At 45.9% G+C, this 13,519-nt stretch overlaps 6 protein-coding genes across 6 annotated transcripts; 3 read left to right on the plus strand and 3 right to left on the minus strand.

Annotated features, from left to right (window-relative positions):
• Positions 1 to 334: 334 nt before the first annotated feature.
• On the minus strand, positions 335 to 1,698 carry EDB82DRAFT_543309 (uncharacterized protein; the record flags this gene model as incomplete). Its single annotated transcript, XM_025730847.2, has 5 exons — positions 335 to 784; positions 844 to 957; positions 1,004 to 1,095; positions 1,191 to 1,503; positions 1,552 to 1,698. 5 exons carry the CDS (start codon positions 1,696 to 1,698, stop codon positions 335 to 337), a joined length of 1,116 nt encoding a protein of 371 aa, XP_025589931.2.
• Positions 1,699 to 2,370: 672 nt separating this feature from the next.
• EDB82DRAFT_43853 (uncharacterized protein) lies at positions 2,371 to 4,289 on the plus strand. The gene is made up of 2 exons (XM_065607778.1): positions 2,371 to 2,406; positions 2,611 to 4,289. Exon 2 carries the CDS (start codon positions 2,807 to 2,809, stop codon positions 4,037 to 4,039), a length of 1,233 nt encoding a protein of 410 aa, XP_065465540.1. The 5' UTR covers positions 2,371 to 2,406; positions 2,611 to 2,806; the 3' UTR covers positions 4,040 to 4,289.
• Positions 4,290 to 5,089: 800 nt separating this feature from the next.
• On the minus strand, positions 5,090 to 6,143 carry EDB82DRAFT_550550 (uncharacterized protein; the record flags this gene model as incomplete). The annotated part of the gene is made up of 1 exon (XM_025730844.2): positions 5,090 to 6,143. The coding sequence occupies exon 1, from the start codon at positions 6,101 to 6,103 to the stop codon at positions 5,090 to 5,092; it is 1,014 nt and encodes a 337-aa protein (XP_025589928.1). The 5' UTR covers positions 6,104 to 6,143.
• A 1,382-nt stretch (positions 6,144 to 7,525) lies between these two features.
• On the plus strand, positions 7,526 to 9,236 carry EDB82DRAFT_486290 (major facilitator superfamily domain-containing protein). Its single transcript, XM_025730842.2, has one exon. The coding sequence runs from the start codon at positions 7,614 to 7,616 to the stop codon at positions 8,988 to 8,990; it is 1,377 nt and encodes a 458-aa protein (XP_025589927.2). The 5' UTR covers positions 7,526 to 7,613; the 3' UTR covers positions 8,991 to 9,236.
• A 722-nt stretch (positions 9,237 to 9,958) lies between these two features.
• Positions 9,959 to 12,121, plus strand: EDB82DRAFT_550553 (Cupredoxin; the record flags this gene model as incomplete). The annotated part of the gene is made up of 3 exons (XM_025730841.2): positions 9,959 to 10,207; positions 10,255 to 11,183; positions 11,235 to 12,121. The coding sequence occupies 3 exons, from the start codon at positions 9,959 to 9,961 to the stop codon at positions 11,863 to 11,865; spliced, it is 1,809 nt and encodes a 602-aa protein (XP_025589926.1). The 3' UTR covers positions 11,866 to 12,121.
• On the minus strand, positions 11,906 to 13,386 carry EDB82DRAFT_486293 (FAS1 domain-containing protein). Its single transcript, XM_025730840.2, has 2 exons — positions 12,441 to 13,386; positions 11,906 to 12,382 (listed from the first exon to the last, which is right to left on the minus strand). Exons 1-2 carry the CDS (start codon positions 13,347 to 13,349, stop codon positions 12,068 to 12,070), a joined length of 1,224 nt encoding a protein of 407 aa, XP_025589925.1. The 5' UTR covers positions 13,350 to 13,386; the 3' UTR covers positions 11,906 to 12,067.
• Between the last annotated feature and the right edge of the window lie 133 nt (positions 13,387 to 13,519).

The raw sequence follows: 13,519 nt of genomic DNA on the forward strand, positions 1-13,519 counted from the left end.
GGGGCCTGGTAGGCCTGTCCAAGGTGTGTTTGTGACTGTCAAAGATATGTATCAATAACAGCAGACTGACGCGAACGATGTCTCTCCGTTCTCCCTGTAAAGTTTTTATAACCTTATCTCATTTGTCCTCTCGTGGTTGCCAAAGTATGAGATCACAGTCAGGTGAGCGGTTTATCACGAGAGCTGCTCCTGAGTCTTTACATGCAGAAAACAAGCATCACAATATGGCAACCTGCCCTCAGCAGACATATCACTAGGTTATCAAGTAAACGATAATGAATTTGGAAACGTTATAGAAAGCTGGGTACTCTGCTTTATAATGCCAGGTAACGAGTTACGCACGCCTCTGTCCTGTCGCCACCGCTGACCGTTGTGCAACAACTGTGTATGACCCCTCAGCTACCTCAATATCGACTTGGCGTTCGACTACAATCCCATTTGAAGGATCGTACCGTGGTTCTGGCGTTGTAATTAGTCCCTGACCTCCCTGCACAATCTGCTCTTGGCTTTCTGTAGTAGACTGAATACTAGTGATTGAGTGTGGGCCTTGTATCCTGGAGTTAGGCTTACGCGTTGACCAATATAGTTCATGGCTTTCAAGTTGACGTTGAACATGTTGCAAATGCCCGTTCTTCCCCCAAACGCTAGGGATAGAGGTCGCAGGCTTCGTAACGTTCCAAAAGCGACGTTTGAAAAGAGGCCTGATCATAGGCGCTTGGCCGACAAATATGCCTATACAATCCTCACGTAGAGACCACATGACTGATCCGCCGTGCATATCAAGCTATATAAAGAGATAATTAGTATAATCGTAATTGACACCAGGGTAGTGAATATGCTGACCTTGAATACAACAACAAATCGCAGGATTGCGGTAGACATGCAAAGGAATCCCAAACTAAATAAGAGGCACAGGCAGAACCTTTTTAAAGGGTTTGCTTGAATGCCAAGAACAACCTAAACCAAGTAAGCCGGTGTGATTTAAGTGATTGCAAAAACTCACTGGGATAGGAATCAATATGATACAAATGTCTGTACTGAGGTTGAAAGACAGGATCAGAATGAAAAAGGTCAAGTTTTGAGGGACGCATTGTGCTTTACATCCCGTTAGCCTAACCCCAGGTATTGAGATGGTCTCGACCTACGCCCAGGATCTGGCCAAACCTGCTATAATTGTTTGAATGGTCGACATGTCAGGGCTAGAGTCAAAATGATGATGACCAGAGACACCACCACTTGTGCCATTAAAGGCTTGACAAATCGTTCCGTCCACAGTCCTCGAACAACCCGCTTGTAAAGGCAAAGCATGTTGAACTTGAGTATCCAAAGGATGACAACATAGAGTATCAGGCTGACCAGGAACATTTGGGAGCCATATGCCCATTTCAAATGTTCCTTTTTATCCATGTTCTTCCGTTGCTCGAAGTTTAGATCGGAGGTATGTCGTCCTTTGGCATCTTGAATAAATATTCGTCCGAAGATGGCTGCCGCAGTCCAAAAGAACTAATCGATAATATTAGCTGGAAACTTTCTCAACGAGTCCATACATACTCCAACAAGTACAACAAGGTAGTCGTCCAAATTGTAGTTCTTATAACCCACGAGCTTGGTGCGGCAAAACACACGTGCGGCTATCATGGCAATGCCGACCGTATAAAGGAGCCATATTTCTATACTTTGCTGAGCTGCTGTGTTCATTGTAGAGCAATGGTAGAATAAGAGATGGGAAGGAAGAGAGTGGAAACATTGTTGATTGTCGATCTACTTTGTATTTTCTAGCCACTTATTTTGAGGCCACCCTGAAAGCCAAACCGATGGCTATCGGTGTTGCAGATATACAATATACCCCATTGACCTCCGAGCACGAGTTTCCGGGATTAATAGATCCGGCGTCTTAGAAATTACTCTGCACATGCTGAACTTCCTTTTTCCTAGACCGAAACGAGGCACTGATAGATCCTCTCTTTGCCCGCATAGTGGATACGCCAAGAGACTCGCAGCGCGTGTGCGTAAAGAATAAGCTTCCTCGATTACTAACAATGCATGTTGTGAAGGCCGATGTAATCTCAGCTTTTTGTGTAACTGCTTTGCCTCCTAATGAAAAATTCGAGCAGAGGAACGTTTGTGACACGATCATAGAGGGTTTCAAGCCGGTCAGCGTCTGAATCAACAACAGTGAACCGATGTAACGTTGAAGGCGTTATGAAACAAGGAACGAATCTGAAATGATACCACGACGAAGCGCCTCCCAACCATACAACAAACAACAATCCAAACATCCTGTCTTGATCATAATAAACACCCTCATTGATGGAACATATAGATAAGATAGACTAACAGTTCATATCATCTGAACCCTGAAACGACACAATTCACAATTTTGAGAAAGAAGATGGATTCATCTCGGTATGAGAATTCATGTTTCAATCATAATTGCCATACGTCATTTCTCACTTTCCCCCTCTCCTTTGCCTTGTTTCTTTTTCCCTGGCCGATAGGGAGTACCTATCTTTCCCTATTCGCGTCGCGGCTATACAAGCTAAGCCAAGCTTGTTACTTTTTCTGACCGTTAAATGCCAAGATTCGGTCAATCTAACTGGCTTGGAATAGTACTGCAAAGGTCAAAACTCCACAGATCTTTGCAGAAGAGGTAAGCAGGATTGTGTGTCTGCCTGGTGGGGGCGGTATTTCCTGCTGCGCCACTCCTTGTCTCACTTATCATTCATGGAGAACATGCGATATTCGAAATACTTTACCAATTTTCCCACTATCATTTGTTTAAAACTAGTTTCACTTCACAGTTATAATGACTACGGAAGGACAATCGCCCGAAGAGGTCAGCGGCCAAGCCGCATTTTGGATCCTCGCCTCATTGGCCGCAGCTGCAGTTGTCCTCCCTTCTACCAGCATTCGCATGACAGGTCGTGATCTTTTCGGCGGCAATATCGATCTAGTGCGATGTGTTCCAGGAGTTTCCTTGCTCGATGGAATCTGTGATCTAGTATTCCTGTCCATAAGCACCTACAGGGTCCTCAGAGAACCGAAGCCAGTGCAACGTGTACGGCGAGCTCTGCCAAAAGTCAGTGTCGTTGCAGCTAAGCTGATGCTGTCTATTTTCACGGTATTCCCTCAGACTATCAAGGCCTTCAGCTTGAAAGGTGTTCCAGCTACACAGTTCTGTGCCTTTGTCTTCTTTTTTGCTTCAACAACTAGACTCTTGATCGACCTGTGTGGCTTAGAACCCAAGGAACCTTTCACACCCCCAGATGCAGGAGGTAATGACCTCGACGTCATCATACTCCTCGTGCTACTATTTCAAGCTCCCTTTCAACTTTGGATTTGGCATAACATTATTATCTCTGTCAAGTTCCAGCTATCAGATGCTTTCTACCACGTATGCACATATTCCTCTCTTGTGTGCAGCTTGCTGCTCATAGTACAGGTACTTACCTGGTTGCTGTATGTGGCGTTGCGTCGACGATTCGATATCTCGGCTTCACCTTATGTTGTCCCCGTTCGAGCATTTTGGCTTTTCATCATTTCTCTGGCAGCAGTAAGAAGGCCGGATAGACATGAAGATCGTCAGTCAGAGTCGCAAGCTACAGTTCCACCAGTACCCGATAAGATGGATAAGTGGGTTCAGGCTGCGGGTTCGATGATCTGTGCAATTCTCTTCAGTATAATTGTGGCCAAGGCTTTAAACCTCATTGGCAAACTATTTGTTCCGCAAACCGAAACTACCGAGGCCAATGAAGCTATGACGGAAGCAGGAGAAGTCCGTCCAGTAGATGATCATCAACAGGATACAGAGGCCGTAAAAGAGGAAGAAAAGCCCCCAGTTGAACGATCAGGTAGCCGGTTGGGACGACTAGGCGTTACCGTCGATCGTTGGCTCGTGCGATTTCTCCTCATGGATACAACAGCTGATATCAGTATCACGCTGACGATCTTCAATCTGATCACCACAGTTATATACTACCTCGTATACTTTGATGGGACTGGAACGATCAATCCAGAATGGACAAGCGTACTGGGCTAGACTATCATAATTAGACTGGTCTAATGTACAAATCTTTATGTAGAAGGGTTTCCACTCATCCATCGTGTGAACTTTGAAAAAAGGAATCAGTTAATGACGGGCGAGGGATGTCGTTACACAGTGAACAAATGTGTTTGCTGAGTTGATTCGATCTAGATAAACCATTGCAAATAATCAACAGGTGTTGTGAATAAGCACTATGGAGTAATTGTGGATTGCTTGAAACACAAATTACTTAACGTCCTATGGCTTGGAAAAGACTGATTAAGAACTTCCAAACTGTTGCTGATGTTGATCACTAAATTCTCGGGAGGGGGTTATAAGTACTACCAAGCTCTAGAATTATAGCTTCTTGTACCAGACTAAGGATCACCTTACTCAACACAATAATTCAAACTCACCGTGCTAGAAGGATAGTTTGTCTCAGTAGAGACCATGGAATTTCACTTGATCGTTGATTCAGTAGTCCACTTCCGAAGCCATGGCGTGAATCACACTCAGATCGAAGTATAAGAGGCGTGTTAGTCCCTGGCCATTCTAAATCCTTCTTTTAGAATACTCGAAGCATCTTGTCGTGGTTTTATCAATACCATCAGTTCCCGAAATACAGTAACCTACTTCAAGCATATCATTCTGTAACATATAAATAAATGTGTCATCTCATACATACAAACAATGTCTGCGTTCGGTGTGGACGTTGGCTCTCTGGGGAGTGGGACATTAGAAGGTGCAGAACCGCACGATCTCGATCGCGGGACATCAACGACCGCTGCTCAGATGCCGAGTGCACTGAAAGCGAAGTGACCAAAGTACTAAATTGGCAGTATTGTTGGTCATGTGTTGAGGCATACAATGAGTGGTTGAGACGACGGCAACAGGTGTAGGGTGATGGCTAAAGGTTTTAGAGGGGTACCACTCATTTAGTCCAAGATAGAATAAACCTTATAATTAAGTTGTGTATCTTGAACTGAATAACTCATCAGCCGGATATAAATTTTTATATAGCTGTAAGTATAACAAAATGCGTCTTACCAGCCAACTTATGGCACTCTAAACCTTCGCAGCGACGACTTTGGCTCCTTCTGTCTTCGTTCCGCCAACGGGTTTGAACAGTCCACCGCCAGTTGACACGTAGAAAGTATCCCTATCTTTCTTTGTACGGCCAAATGCCACAGCAGTTGAGCCAGCAACTGTCATCTCGTTGACACCACCAACCACGATTCGCGACTTTCCAGACTTAGCATCCACGAATACAATAGAGTTATCCGAGTTACTCGCCGCGTAAATGTTCCCTTGCGAGTCAAATGCAAAGTCGTCGAGGAAGCCCACAAGCTTGGATAAGTCGGCAACAAGTTGTGGCTTGGACCCCTTGACTGGAAATCCAGCTCCTGTGATGGCCGTTCGGTAGATTTTGACGGCGTTGGAGTTGGAAAAGTAGAGGTAGTTATGGCGGATCTTGATTCCGTTGATGCCAAAGGCGTTGGCAGCGATTGGAGCCATCTCGTCGAACGTAAAGGCGGCGTCATCAAAGATACCTGTCGATATATCGAGACGACCAACGAAACCTTTCACTGAATCAGAGACAAGCACTGCATTGGGGGCTCCCGGAATTGCCTCTACGCCATTGAGGAAAGTGCTTGTCTCTGTCATATCGCTGATCTTCTTGACCTTGACCTTGGCTTGGTTCTTTTTATGGTGAAACTCCAGGGCAAAAGCTTTGAATGTACCTGGGATTAACTGACTAAGTCCCGTTGCGTTACTGCCGACAAAGATAAATGTCTCTGGCTTGCCAGGAATCGGAGGTAGCTCGGTGATACCCAGGATGCCTTGGATCGATGGAATCGTGACCAGTTCTTCTAGTCCTCCACGGCAGGATGATGGATCAATGACAGTGTAAACACTGGCTGTGGGCCAGAGTTCTGTAGCCAACAAGTCGCCATTGGAGCGGACAGCAATATTCTCAAGCCAAGTACCAAGGGATAATTGTCCGATTGTCTTGGCTGGGAGAGAGTGCGCCAGCCCCAAAACTGGAACGAAGCAAAGAGTAACTAATGACTTTAACATCCTGGCAGTTTGAGGGTTTGGTATGCAATTTAGAAGGATGAGTGAACAGGCGCCGTTCTAGAAACAGTAGTTGTGATGGCGTATTATATACCTATTATTGTGCCAGTCTGGTAATTATGCTTCAAGAACAACCAGAGATAACGCAATTCTCGTATAGTTACATTTACTATTAGTTTGTTACTTGATTAATGTGGGATCAGGCTGAATAATTTCAGGAATACAAGGCTTAGTGATGTTGTTTGGTGATTATTCAGGGACTTAGTCAGCCTGTTGTTGTCTGTTTAGTCAGTCTTATATCTGCTATGAGTGGGCTCACGATGCATGCCTCAAGGCAAGCGATAGTGTCGGGAACCACCCGGGGAGATTCATTAATTAAAAAAATCAATGCTATGAGTAAGTGATCTTACACATAATCAATTTCCCTGTCATGAAAAACCCTGGTTCCTTTGCCAGTACCTCTTCTTCGTTCCCCATATCTGGTAAGTTTCGAAGAGCCGTTTGCAGACTTTTCATCTTGCAGAGTACTGCAGAGTGGCAGATCGCGCTCTCTAAGATTGCGTACTCTGTAGCTCACAGCCTCATTGGGAGGTCAGTAAATTCCCAGCAAGCTGATTGGGATCATTGAGGCCAGCGCTGAAGAGGCACGACCCAGCAGTATGTGTCAAATACTACCCCGTTATCAATTCGATCCATCATGATCAGGGAACCCGGGAATCTGTTGTCAGTGGTATAGACTGTGAGATTTTGGCATCAAGGTCCGTTTTGGCAATATATTTCCAGGATCACACGTATCAATACGTCCAAACGTACATACGTTGTCGTAGGCAGCATTGACATGACGTTACCCGTTAACATTTTTTGAATCTCGTGTTCTTCACATAGATTATTGGCTCCCGTCAACAGGGTTTCGAACTCGCAATTAAGGTACTTGATGATCATTGAGTTGAGGTTATTCATCTCAAAATACAAATATGGTTAAGAGGCAGCAAGCCGAAAGTCACAGCAGGTATGCAAGCAGTTAGGCTACCCCGCCATCAGGATGGCCTGGGCGTAATAGGCATAGCTCGATGTAAAGGGAAATGGGCGTTACTGGATTTGTAAAATGGTGTCACAGCCCGCCCACTGTCTCCAGCATTTGCTATCTGATCTGGATGAGTTAACAAAGGTTAGGTATTATGGGCAAGTCTAACCTGTGGGAATCCATTGTAATTATTTCGAGTAAAATAGCACAGCACGAAGACTGGATTATAGAAGAGCTTGTTAGGAACCATAAGACACGCTTTCCCTAATTCAGAAGCTGGTTAATGTCTTACTTGCAATATGACGAAGGCTCCCAAAACACGCCCTGGAGGCGCGCCCTTCATCTGACCTTTGTCTTGTCAGATGACGTTGCGAATGGCTTGTACATTCAACCCAAGTCTGGGAACCAAGTCTATTATAAAGACCTGGAGAACTCTCAAAATTGTTTGCTATATACCGCTGCTACATTAATTGAAACACATAAAAGACGATGACTTCGACAGGCACAATCACAAATAAAATGCAATCGCCCAGTCCTGGCGTACTGACGCACCAGAGTGAGTCCATCGAAATGCCAATCATTGTTCCAGCCACGACAGACTATTCAAATGGCAACCCTTTAGTGGAGGATGAGGTTCCTGACCATGCGACAAGCGCCATTCCCGATGGTGGCTATGGCTGGACCATAGTAGCTTCCTGCTTCATTCTTCTATTCTGGATCAATGGTTACACTACAGCTTGGGGTGTCTTGCAAGCAGCCATTGTTCAATCACCTCGGTTGCATACAAACATCCGCACCATCACCTTCGTTGGCAGCTTATACATGGCATGCATGGTTGCTTTTGGCTTGGCCTCGGTCAGATTATCAAGGCAATTCGGCATCCGACTCACTAGTCTGACAGCGACTATACTCTTCGGCGCCGGCTTAATCATCACCAGTTTTACTCTAGAGCATCTCGCAGGCTTGTTCTGTGTAGCTGGACTACTTGTTGGCCTGTCAACATCGCTGTTGTACACAGCTACGAACACGCTACCCGTGCAATGGTTCAGCAGCAAACTCGGCACAGCAAACGGAATAGTCAAAGCAGGAGGTGGTGTGGGGGCCACAGTCCTCCCGTTGGCGACCCAAGCCATGATCAGCAAAGTCGGACTGCAATGGACTTTTAGAATTCTTGGTTTCTCTATCCTGGCAACAGGAATTCCCTCCGCATTGTTCCTGAAGGACTTTGTTCGCAACAGCTCGACGTCTCGATTTGACTGGTCACAATTGAAGAGCATGTCTTTCCTCACACTGGCTATGGCGGGAGCTGTTGGAGTGTTCGCCCTGTTCGTTCCTCCATTTTTTCTACCTGTCTTTGCTAGATCCATCGGCCTATCTGCCTCAACAGGTGCTGGATTAGTAGCAGGATTCGGTGCATCGACAGCAGTTGGACGATTTGCTGGAGGCTGGATTTGTGATAAGATTGGCGCTTTCAATGCGTTGGCTCTGGCAGCTTCGATCAACAGCGTGTCTATGCTAGCCATCTGGCCTGTCAGCTCGTCGTTGCCGCCACTTTTTGTCTTTGCAATCATCAACGGTTGTGCAAATGGGAGCTTTTTCGTGGCATTGCCGACAGCAGTGGCGACACTTGCTCCAGGATCCGCAGCAGCATCAATTAGCTTGATGACCTCTTTCTGGACTCCTGGATACTTGATGGGTGCGCCTATTGCTGGTATTCTGATTGACTCACAGCACGCATCAGAAGCATCTTCTATTGAGCCGTACAGAGCGGCTATTTTCTATGCAGCAGGTGTTGGATCTCTTGCTACTTTGCTTGTTATAGTTTCTCGAATGACTCTAAGTGGGAAGTTGATCAAAAGGTTGTAGATTGTCGTGGGACGATGCAACGATAATTCGAGCAATTTTAGTGAAGAGTCGAAAAGTCTAGAGTTGTGTTACTACAAACGCGTATCTACCTCTACTTCGAAACTGGGACGCGTTTCCATTAACAGTGTCGCAGACTATTCTAAATGTATATTAATTAACATTCAAATTTTTGACCAACGATAGGGTCACCGTTGCATAAACAGCCATGTAGTTTGTTTACTCGCGTCGCTAAATACAAAACATGGCGTTCTTACCCTGTACAATCACTCGGACGATAACATTAATGCGCTAATGAAAATTGTGTAGAGTGTGCCATGCACTACTTATTGAGTGCACCGAATAGTAGCACAACAATTCCGAAATTATAGACACCGGGTGCTGAAAAGAACAGAAAACTAGTCTGTCCAATACGACCAGAGACTCTCCTCACTCTTCAATTGATGAAAGTGAGATCGTCCAACTCGGCAGTTGGCAGTTGTCAAAGATAGCGCCTAGATAAAGTTACAGCCCCCTAATTTTGCCAATCAATGTGCATGACGTGGACATTGTCTAACCTGAACTGGCTACACGAGGCGCCTATCACCCTGAGCTGTGGCATATCCCCAGCTTACCATCTGGAGTTTGAATCCTTCTGATCCCTCGCTCTAAAACATATGGACAAGGCCGTTGGCTTTGTGCCTTGTCTGAGCCCCGTGGCCTGGCTAAAGACGGCGATCGTGGACGTCATTATCTTGGTACGTTGCTTTTTTTGGTAAAGCTACTGTCTACTTTTGCATGATCATGCGTTAGTGCTCACCCCGATGTTGCCGGACGGCCGGGCTGAAAGCTTGTTGGGTGACAGTACCTCGACCCTAACATATCAATCCCTGCCTATGTAACATGATTGAAACCAAACAAGATGTTTATATTAACCATGCCTCGCTGTGAAAATTTCAATTTTCTTCGGCATTCATACCACTACCAACAAGATGCTCTTTCGTTTCCTGGCCTTGTTGCCATTCCTGGCGGGAGTATTGGCCAAATCCAAAGTGCACGATGATACGTTCAAGCCTGACTACGTTCTAGAAGCTACTCTGGGTGATATTAAGATCAACTGCAAGTCAAGATCGTCGGTCACGTTCAACGGCACCTATCCCGGACCGACAATCTACCTGCAAGAGGAACAAACGACCTGGATTCGAGTCTACAATAAAATTCCTGACAACAACGTCACAGTTGTAAGCTTGCACGCATTTACAATTCTCTTCAAAGCTGACAACATAAGCATTGGCATGGTCTGAGTCAGCGAGCCGCACCCTTCTCTGACGGTACTCCCCTTGTGAGCCAATGGCCCATCCCAGCCGGGCAATTCTTCGACTATGAGATTAGGCCACAACTGGGAGACGCAGGATCTTACTTTTACCATTCGCATGTCGGCTTCCAGATCTTGACTGCTCATGGAGCTTTGATTGTCCGAGACGCCGTGAAGCCAGAGTATAAGTACGATGGAGACATCCCTCTTATCGTGGGAGACAACTACGCTGCTGAGGATGAAGTGATAGAAGAAGGCCTGCTGGCAGATCCATTCAAGTGGTCTGGAGAGCCTCAGGCTATAACTATCAATGGGAACAGTGGCAACAAGAGTTTCTATGATGCAACGGACTCGAGCTGTATGCCTCATGTCATTCACGTTGACCCAGGCAAAGTCTACCGACTTCGATTTATTAGCGCTACGGCGTTGTCTATGATCAAGCTGGGGATTGACGATCACGAAAATTTTACAGTGATTGAGGCTGACGGGTCTTATACAAAACCTGCTCATATCGATCATATTCAGGTTTCATCCGGTCAGCGCTTTAGTTATCTCATCAAAACCAAAACCTCGGAAGAGGCCTGTGGAGGTGACAAGTCGCAGTACTGGATCCGGTACGAAAGTCGCGATCGACCTCAAGTCATCAGTGGTTACGCTTTGCTCAAGTACCGGTGTGATGAGGGCCAACATCTCCCAAAATCACTTCCCAAGACCACACCTATCGAGCTGTCCAACAGTACTACTGACTACCTCGAATATGCTCTTGAGGGTTTATCAGAAAAGAACAACCGAGAATTCCCAAGGTTATCAGAGGTTACGAGAACTGTTACTATTCAAGTCAATCAGATTCTCACGACTGGTGCCTATGAGAATGGAACTTTGAATGGCACAGTAGCCTGGGCGTAAGTTACAATTGTGTACGATTATGTCAAACTTTACTAACAGAAGAATAGCCAAAATGGCCTACCTTGGAAAGAAAATGTCCAAGCTGAGCATCACCAAGTCCCGTATCTCATTCAGGTCTATGAGAATGGCACGACCCCCAACTATACCCTTGCCCTGGAACATCATGGATTTGATCCGGAAACCAAGGCATTTCCTGCCAAGGTCGGTGAAGTATTAGACATAGTCTGGGAGAACAACAACGGTCCTACAGGCGGCTGGGACTTCCATCCCATGCATGTCCATGGATACCATGTCTATGATCTAGGTGCTGGTAACGGTACCTACAACGCGACTGAGAATGAGGCACACTTCGACAATTTCACCCCTGTTCTCCGAGACTCGACAAATCTCTACAGATATGCGGTGAAGGGTGTTCCGCATCACACCGCCGGTTGGAGAGCTTGGCGAATTCGCATCACAGAAGAAAACATTGGTGCCTGGATGATGCATTGTCATATTGCACAGCATCAGGTCATGGGTATGGCCACCGTTTGGGTGTTTGGTGATGCAGATGAGATCCGTGGCAAGTTCCCTGCTCCGCCATATACTCAGGGATATCTAGACTATGGTGGAAGTGCTTATGGAAGTGAGGATAGTCAACCTTGGGTGAACCATTACTATAGTGATGGTGATGATTAGAATGTAATAAGAGATTTAGTTCACTACATATAAAACTAGTTACTCGCATTTCCTCATGGAATTCGTATCAACAACTCCAACTGCTTTGACTATGTTAAGCCGCCCTAGGGGTTACCCTATGTGATTATATGTACCATACTAATATCCATTACCCGGAACATAGAGGCTATATGAACATACTGGAACTTATAACCCTGTAACATCAAGTTTCATCAATGTAAGGACCCAGTAAGTCTACCAAGTCCTCAATACTTTGCTTTCCGTACCCAAATAACGATGTAAGTCGACTTAGCCAAGACATCTCTTTTTGCTGCGAGACAGCCGGAGGTAACAAGATCGAGTCGATGAGATGAATGACTCCATCCATGAGGATGATATCAGGTGTTGAGATTGAAACATAATCGTGGCTCTTGCCTTCAACCAGTTGGCCTTTTAAGACATTCAGATGCCACTTCTTATGAACCTTTCGACTCTCAACCTTCATACTGAGGTTACTGTGCAATGTCGGTAGATCAAACTGCAAGAGGTCTGGTTAGCCTTGAGTTCAATTGAGAATTCTGATTGTCTTTGCTCACCTGATGAGAGTCTTTCATCTCTGGTTGACTTAGATCCACCAATTTAGCTCCACCATGAGGCCAATAAGAGTCACTGAATAGTGTTTTGTTGGCCACGACATGGTATTTTAGTAGAGCTCGAAGATAAGGTCTACCTCCATGACTGAATAGGAACTTGTTTGCCGTTTTCCCAAGACGATCAAATGCAACATTGGTTGGGGCGAAGATCGTTTGAGATACGTGCGCGTTAGTGTCGTAAATACTTTCGGACAACTTCGATGCCTCTAGACCCCGTCGCAGTCTTGATAATTCTGGTCGGGTACGAAGAGCATGAGCAGTCGAGTTGGGGAGCTCCAATACAGTGTCAATATGATGAATAAACCCGTTGACGGCGATTGACTGCGATTTGTTCAATGGGAGCAGTCGAGCCGCCTGATTCAGTGTAAGCCCACTGTTGTCCTGCTGTACACTAATTCGCTGCTTATAAGTGAAGAATATGTCTCCATTGACAAAGGACGAAACTGTGCCCATTGTCGGAAGGCGCTCAGCTGGTATTGGCCCAGGCCCCATATGGCATCCAGCGATAAACAAGCCAAAGAATGGTGGCGGATCGGGTGGGAAATAGAACGAGTCAAAGGCCTCATTTACAGGGGCATATACAGTGAAGCGAGCCTGTGGTGCTGAGAGACCCCGGACGATGTCAGGCAATTTGCCCACAATCTCGACAAATTTGGAAACGCGGTCATCGTTACTCAAGACCTCCCAAACTGTGAGATTTGTCTCGTGATGAGCTTCATGTAGCGCTGGCGTGGGTGTAACTTGTGACGTGCTGTACCATTTGAGGACAAGGTACTGTATGAGTAGAGGGATTGATACAATGAAGGCAAGCGCTCGGAGCGCTCTCCATAACGAGGGTTTCTGCTTGGCCATTGTCACCGAAGGTTTGCCCACAGATTGTATAGCTTCGTACGACTGATATCGATGAGGGCATATAAAACATGGCAATCTACTGTTTGCCAAGCTCTTGAACCCGACCCTTCGGTCCGCAGCACGGGGTGGGGTATCGGGGCCCGATGCATGACCCCGAGATAAGCGTCGCT

This window comes from Fusarium venenatum, assembly GCF_020744135.1.
Source record: "Fusarium venenatum strain MPI-CAGE-CH-0201 chromosome Unknown EDB82scaffold_1, whole genome shotgun sequence".
Lineage (NCBI taxonomy): Eukaryota > Fungi > Ascomycota > Sordariomycetes > Hypocreales > Nectriaceae > Fusarium > Fusarium venenatum.

Coding starts and splice junctions, on each gene's coding strand:
- EDB82DRAFT_43853 (XM_065607778.1), top strand. CDS start 2,807: ATGACTACGGAAGGACAATCGCCCGAAGAGGTCAGCGGCCAAGCCGCA.
- EDB82DRAFT_486290 (XM_025730842.2), top strand. CDS start 7,614: ATGACTTCGACAGGCACAATCACAAATAAAATGCAATCGCCCAGTCCT.
- EDB82DRAFT_486293 (XM_025730840.2), bottom strand. CDS start 13,349: ATGGCCAAGCAGAAACCCTCGTTATGGAGAGCGCTCCGAGCGCTTGCC. Junction 12,383..12,440: donor AGATGAAAGACTCTCATCAG/GTGAGCAAAGAC, acceptor GACCTCTTGCAG/TTTGATCTACCGACATTGCA.